At 43.4% G+C, this 7672-nt stretch overlaps 1 protein-coding gene and 1 long non-coding RNA gene across 2 annotated transcripts in view; both read right to left on the bottom strand.

The window, feature by feature from the left end:
* The window catches only part of LOC119356880 (cullin-3A-like), a 5662-nt gene extending 5366 nt beyond the window's left edge, over positions 1 to 296 (bottom strand). The window contains exon 1 of the mRNA XM_037623873.1: positions 1 to 296. This exon is cut by the window's left edge and continues 4 nt beyond it. Coding sequence (XP_037479770.1) covers positions 1 to 147 — 147 coding nt within the window. The 5' untranslated portion in view covers positions 148 to 296.
* Positions 297 to 5368: 5072 nt separating this feature from the next.
* LOC119352225 lies at positions 5369 to 5656 on the bottom strand. The gene is made up of 2 exons (XR_005170140.1): positions 5560 to 5656; positions 5369 to 5472 (listed from the first exon to the last, which is right to left on the bottom strand). It is a non-coding gene; the product is annotated as an uncharacterized LOC119352225 (long non-coding RNA).
* Between the last annotated feature and the right edge of the window lie 2016 nt (positions 5657 to 7672).

Below are 7672 nucleotides of genomic sequence, written 5' to 3' on the forward strand. Positions count from 1 at the left end.
GAAGGAGAGGCCGCTGGCGTTGTGGTTGTAAATCTCGCGGATGGCGTCATCGAGCTTCTTCCACGACTTGTCGAAGAACTTGGGGTCGACCTCGACCCGGTGCTTGAAGGGCTCGATCTTGGGGATGCGCTTCCGCTGGGGATTCATCGCCGCCGCCCGTGCGCCCGCGCCGCGGCGATCCGCCCTCCCTGCTGCTTAGGGTTCCGGCGAGGAGGGGAGGGGATGGGGACGAGACGATGGGCCTCGGCTCGGCCGTATAGGTATTTTGTTGTTTCGCTCGCGTGCGTGCGTGTGCGCTTATATTTTCCGGATTCTTTTGGGGGTTTCGCCTCGGTGGATATCCCACATCCGGGCCGCCCCCTATATTTGGCGCTTCGGGCCTCGCCGTCTCGGGCTCCTTTCCACGTTTCACGTTCGTATTCCGATTGTTCACGTTTTATATTTAAAAAAAATAAAAATAACTTCACAACACATCCACACGCCACATTGTTTTCCTTTTCAACAAGAAAAGGACCCAGGTCCATATATTTTTTTAAGTACGAGTAAGTATTACAAACACATCCTTATTATTACAGAAAAAGAAAATTGCATCTAAATTCTCAGGGGCGCCGAGATCTTTGTCTTGCATACACCGAGGACGTGTCGTGAGCAAAGCTCGATGTTGCCTGTGGGCCTCGCATCGACGGAGCAAACTTGTTTCAACCCAAAAAGTTATAGCAGCGACGATTAGGAAGTCATCCACATAGATCAGGAGACGTCAACGTCGTGATCTTTCTTTGAACTATGTAGATACTCTAAAGACCATAAACGTCAACCGAATCCAAATCCATGATGTTCCCGCTCCATGTCCTTGCGCAGTCAACCGTGCCATTGCATGCTGTTGCCATCGCCTCGTGGTGATGTGATCGATGCCTTCACTCACTGGCGTCGTGTTGCCGCCCCGGGAGGAGCGGCGTCGTGGCCGAGCGCCTCCCGCGTGTACTGGCCTGATGTTCCAAAGGACTGCCACTCGACGGTTCCTTCTTCTCGTGTCGCCGATTGCTCTTGATAGAGTCTTCGTGATGATAACGTATTGTACAGCGAAAGTAAAAAGACAGATGAAGAGTTCAAATGATTCACTAGTTTTATTGCAATGTGGGAGACCCGCTTATATACATGATGAAGGGAGACATCGTTTCCCCAACATACATAGAACACAGGAGGCATCCCTCTCATACAATTGCACATGGTTTTATTTTTCAACACCTATATATGGAGCAAATCCCTCAACTTTTAAGCTTAGATGCTCCCTTCTTCATTCAGGAAATCCAAGACACCTCGAAATAAACCATGCATCATGCTAGTCCAGGACCGAACATTTTCGACCCTAGCTATTATCGAAAATTTTGGCACTCAATCAAAACTATCATCATTCCCTTTTTCCTTGGACTTCCACAACCTAAGCACGGACGTCGAACGTTTCAATGGGGCCCGCATGATCTCCTCCATAAAAACGACGTCGTCAAAATCGTTGATGATGCCTTCAAACCTATTTCTCTGCAAAACGCCCCACAAATGACATTGTCAAGCTTCTCACTAACACACTAAAAAACCTCAGCCCCCACTACAAGGATTCGGGTCTATTGCAACAAAACCGTTTGTTGCAATACATGTTGTTTCGTGGCGATAAGTACCTGTTGCCACGAAACGACATTCGTTGGCAGCCGTTACGACTGGACACATGGTAATAGGTTATTATCACGAAAAAGGAATTGTGGTAATAAAGTGTGCTATTGCAACAACCATGCGCGAAGTTGCCACATGTTTTCCCGTGGCAACACTCACCTGATGCCACATTTTGATTTATGGAGATAGCTTTAATGCAACATGTAACGAATTGTGGAGACTGATATCTCGTAGCAATAGACATTTGTGGCAACAACCTATGCCAACAACGGCCATTTCATGGCGCAATACTCTTTCGTGGCAATAGTCAATTGTGGCAACAAACTATGGCAACAATCCTTGTTTTCGTGGCATTAGGCATGTTGCCACGACCCACTATACTTGTGGCAATAAACTATGGCAACAATCCTTGTTTTCGTGGCATTAGGCATGTTGCCACGACCCACTGCGCTTGTGGCATTACCTTATGGCAACAAATATTCGAATCGTCGTAACAGAAAATTGCAACATACTTGTTTTTATGGTGATAAATAGGTATCACAACAGGTAAAAACTTTGTAGCAAGAAATTGTTGCGACAATCTATACTTTCCGTGATGATACTCTATTTCAACAAACTTACTTTGGTGGCGCCAAACTGTTATCGCATCGTGAAATTTTTTGTGGCGCCAAGCTATTACAACAATATAAAGTGCTCCATTGCAACATCCTAGTGCAACAAAACAGAAAGGCGTAGCGAATGAGATATAACACAACACTATATTTTATTGGTGCTAGTATGTGGCAACCGAAAGTGGGTTGTGGTAATCAGCGCTGCTATACACACGACGCCGTGCGGACGACTCGTGCACGACAGCACATATCAAGCCGTCCATGCATACTATCCAGCGCATATCAGCGGCTGGACTGCCCGTCGTCCTAGTGTCGTGCACACATGCATCGTCTACGTAGCAGTTTCGTGTGGTAATAGTCTATTGCAACCATTAAAAAAATACAGGATTTCGATTACAATATTCAAAACCATACGTATAATATGCAGATTCACAAAATTCATAATTCTCATAGCAAATATCCATCAAATGAAACTCAAATGTAATTTAGCCATCCTAATTAACTTCGAAGACTAAACTGCCCGTGATCTAGAGTCCAGTCCAGCTAGTTCTTTGGATCCTACAATCAAGAAATAAAAAAAGTTCTAGTTAATTAGTCGAACATAACATACGTCATACAATTATTCCAGTCCCATTGTTAAAAACTATCGCCAGACTAATTGGACTAATACTGTGTTAGCAAGCATGTAACTAAGGGATCAGAACAATTATACAAGTGTAAATATCTGAAGCATAACCACAAGTACATCTACTAAAAGCTTCTTTTTGAGAAAAAACATTGCTTTTAACTTAACAATGCCAGGCTGAATCACCCAAAGCACATCCACAAGGGCTCGTACATCAGCCTCCCATTCCAAATAGTTGTTAGGTTCTAACATCCTACCAAGACTAGCAAGCTCATGAGCAACAGAGTTACCGACGGCATACATTTATTTCATAATAAGAAAACCATAATTTGAGCGGGTACTTGGTATCCTCAATAACAGCAGCATGGGCTGACAAGTCAACCTTATTGATATTAAGTGCTTCCATCAGGAGTTGCGAGTCCGTTTAAAAAACGACCCTCACGACCCCCATATCAGCGGCAAGAGATACTGCATGGGACATTGCAGTGGACTCATCAGCGAAGGCATCACGCGCATGCTCATGACATCCTGCTCGTGCATACAGAATGGTGCCATCATCCGATCGTACATCTACTAAAAGCTTCTACTATTGATTTAAGTTATGACTAGATGTATAGTTTCAGTTAAGTTCATGTCCCTAGCTAGCACATATTCCTTTTTCATTTAAGTTGTGACTCGATGCAGCAACACACATGGTAAAAGAGAAGAATCAGCTAGCTAATTATGAAGACCAATGACGTATAAAATGCAGGTAAACATGAAGAGAAAGCAAGGTTGTGACTTACCATTGCTTTAAACATTCGAGAATGCCTTGTTGCAGCTTGTATGAGCGCATTTGAAGAAATAGCAGTTGGCCTTGAACCTGGAGTCTTATTAGGACTAGATCTCTGTAAAAAAATATTTTGCAAGTTTGGATTACTATTTTCTTTGTCAACCCTCTTCGTAGGCACCTATAAATAGAAGTGCACTTTTAGCAATGCAAGTAAGCAACATACATCTTACAAGGTCGGAAGCATATGACTGTAATCACCTGTTGGGTTCTCATCTGTTGGCTCAATACTACAAACTTTGCCATCATGTTTTTTTCAAATTCCAGTCTTGATGTTCGCTCCTCTTGCAACAATCTTTCCCTTTCAGCACACTCTTCTTTTAACCTCTCCTCAAGTTGTTCTCTCTCAGCACGCTCCAAGTTAATCCTCTCTTGTGTGTTTGCACGTTCAGCTTGTAGTTAATCTTCTAATTCATTGACCTGCTGGCTGAGCTGAGAGTTTCGCTCCTGGGTGGCTGCTGTAGCACGAGCTTGCTCTTCGATCTAGATACGAAACCTTTCAGAACCAGTTGAAGTTTTGGCCATGTATCCGTACCCACGAGGCTGCGATGACTTGCATTCCAGAGTGTCTTTGTAAGCGGTCTGGAAAATATTGTTTTTCTGCTCACTTGAAAGTGGACCTTCAGTTTCTTTGATTTTAACCTCTTGAAGTACTTTGTCCTAAAAATGGAAGGAACAATTATAGGTGCAGCATCAATATTGACACTATAAAAGATGAAACAAGAATAGCACGGTCCAATGCATGAATAATCGCATCTGATGACGAAACATGCCGAATGCACATCATTGACTAACTATAGAATAACCAAAAGTCAGTGTACTCATGTAAACTTTCTGGGAATCTGTGTTAGACCATGTTCCATCGTTCGTGTGGGTGAGTTCCCACAGAGCAATACAATCTGGCTCTTCTCCGGTTTCCAAGTTTCTCTGCAAGTAATATACCAATGAGATGCTTGAAACATGACACCATATTTAGCAGTGAGGCATACATATTTAGTTGGACTCATACCTTCTCAAAACTAACTTGCGAGTAAGATTTTGATCCGATTATGTGTTTTGTCTTCTGTTTCTTACGGTTATCAGTGTTCGTTTGGCTGCGATCCTATCAATTCATTGAAACCAAATATAACCAGTGAGACTAGCCATTTCATCTTAACACATAATAGACAAACTATGATCTTAGAGATAACCTGAAATTTTGAATCAGTGCCAAAGTACTCAATCATCCATTCCCACTCTTCTGGTTGCAAATCTTCCGACAGATTAGCCAATCTAGCTGTATCTGTTTTGTATGCCTTGTAAGTGGAGCTTAGAGTTGATCGCCATCCTCTATATTGCTCTTTTGCAATTTTGAGAACTTTTTCTTCTGTTTCTGGTGTATCTTCCAGGTCCCATTTGTCCTGTAAAGCATACAACAAATAAATATACATAAGCAGTGCATTATCGATGGTAAAATAAGATAACACATGTGAAAAAGGTTCTACGCACTATCATATCTGCAACAATGAGTCGATGAATGGTAGGGTGAATGTCCGACCATGTCCTCACTCCAATGAGTGGTAGCTTTCTTTTCATTATGACTACCACGTCATCCTTGAACGAACGATAGTTCATTCCTACTGTACCACCCAATTTTTCAGAGAATGTAATATTTAGCTTTGCAGATCCATTGGCAAAACGCTTCTTAGATGCTTTAAAACCTTTTAGAACACCTCGCCCTTTCTTCTTCTGTCCACCAGCTTCTACAGCCCAAATCATACAAGAAAAATTGTATTACTCGGTATTAGATTGTAAGAAATGATGACACAAATGTAAATGAAAGCAAGTACCATCCTGTAGTAGCGCACGGTTGCGGCGAGCATGGGATGGCCATTCAGCAAGGGAACACATGTCATTAGCAGACACTGGAGTGTCAGATTGTTCTGGAGTTCCTGTAAAAGATTTAGCAGTCTTGAAGGTTTAGCTATTTAACCCACACCAAGATTTTATGCATTATAGCAAATGCTAAACAATTTACCAGATCTGGTTTGTCCATGTTGGTTTTTGTATGCCGTTATACTTTCCATCCTTGTTAAGAGAACAGAGCCTTTCTTTACTGCACACAAAAACAATCATGGGACTTAGCATTAACAAAGCATTGATGTTCTGCACCATTCAGATAGGTGATTATGAAGTAAGGATGTTGTGTACCAGGAGCATCCTCCGTAAAATTCATCATTGTGCCCTTGTGTAGGTAAACCAGACATAAAATTTTGAGTCAATTTAAGAAGAAGCACAATACATCTATTAAAAGTATAAATGTATGTTGATTATTCCAACTAGAAAAGGTGCAACACGATATAAGAAAGCAATAAAAACAAAATATCTATTAAAAACTCATATTATAGTGGCTTGAATAACATGCAGAGGATGCACTAAACCTGAATCCTAGGTTCTCTTGACGTACGTTATTCAGAAGTATTAAGCATATGTCAATGACATGAAAGGCGATGTATCAGTGATAGGTTGTTCATGAAAATACTACTCTGAATCAATAGGAAAAAACATTTCCAATGTGACTCGTGTAAGACCAAATATCTATTAAAAATCATCTTATAGTAATCTGAATCAAATGCAATCCAGAGGATGACTAAACCTGAATCCTCTGCTCTGTTGACGCACATATATCATCTAATATCTACATAGTGGTGCTCAAACAGCCAGTGGCGTACCGTGACAAGCTATAGGGCGGGGGAGGGGGGGGGCAATTTTTAAACTGGCAGAAAAATATGCATAAAAACATATACGAATGACATGAATTTACAAGGTAATCGAACATATGGCAGTCATCTCATCAGCAGTCGTCGATATGTCATCTTAACAACACAGGGTTTGTACATACAGAGTACGTCTATACCTTTCAGTTAATGGATCTAATGCTCAAAAACCAATGTAGATAATAATTAAATTGGCAAGAGATGATCCACGGATGGGCTGCACCAAAACACTTAGTAATTAGTAACAAAATACAGTTTTGGAGGGGGGGTCACGACCCCCTTTGGCCTCCACGAGGAAACAGAGCGAACCAGGAGCAGAGATGCTGGAGAGGCCTGCAAGCACGCTGGGGTCGGGTGATGCAGCAACCAGCGCCTGCCCACCACGTCACGACGCCGGCGTGCACAACCGAGACGGCTGCGGTGATGAACCGGGCCGGGAGGCCCCGTCGAGCCCCAGTTCTAGGCCGAGGCGAGCTCCATGGCGGCCAGCCTCCAGGCCAAGGTGAGGCGCTCCGCCGACCCTCCAGGCCGCGAGTGCCTCCGCCGAGGCGGCCAAATTGAGGCGCGATGGGAAAATGCCACCGGCGGCGGCCATGTCCCCTGCTCGGACTTCTTTTCTACGACCAAGCGGCGAGCGAGGAGAGAAGGGGCAGCCCCTCTGAATGGATCGGGATCGAGAGAGCCGCGCATCGAGGAGGAGCTTGCGGGGGAGGGGGTTTGATCCCGGACGGAGGTGGGCGGTGCAAAGGAGAGGGAGGAGGGGAACTGGATTTTTCAGCGAGGGAGGAGATCGGGAGGACTAACCTGACGCTGTGCAGCTGCTGTGGTTCGCTCTGTTGACGCCGTCATGACGCCGGCAGCACAGATGAACAGAGACGAGGGCTCAGATCCAATCGCCCGTGAAGACGCCGTGATTTGATCTACAATTATATATTCGTGGGTTGTTATGAAGGTATTTAGCGGGAGGCTAATTTTTTGGTGGGAACAAAGACACTAATTTGGGACTTTTAGCGGGAGGTTAAAAAATATTGGCGCAAACAACAGTACACCTAAATTAGGTGGTGGGAAAGTAATTTTTTTGTTTTAAAAAAGTAATTATTTTTGGAGGAAATTTTCTAGATTGTAAATATATTTCGAGATGGAGGGAATACTAATATTTATTAGTAAGAAGTTATATCGTGGTGAA

Source organism: Triticum dicoccoides, chromosome 2A (genome assembly GCF_002162155.2).
Source record: "Triticum dicoccoides isolate Atlit2015 ecotype Zavitan chromosome 2A, WEW_v2.0, whole genome shotgun sequence".
Taxonomy (NCBI): domain Eukaryota; kingdom Viridiplantae; phylum Streptophyta; class Magnoliopsida; order Poales; family Poaceae; genus Triticum; species Triticum dicoccoides.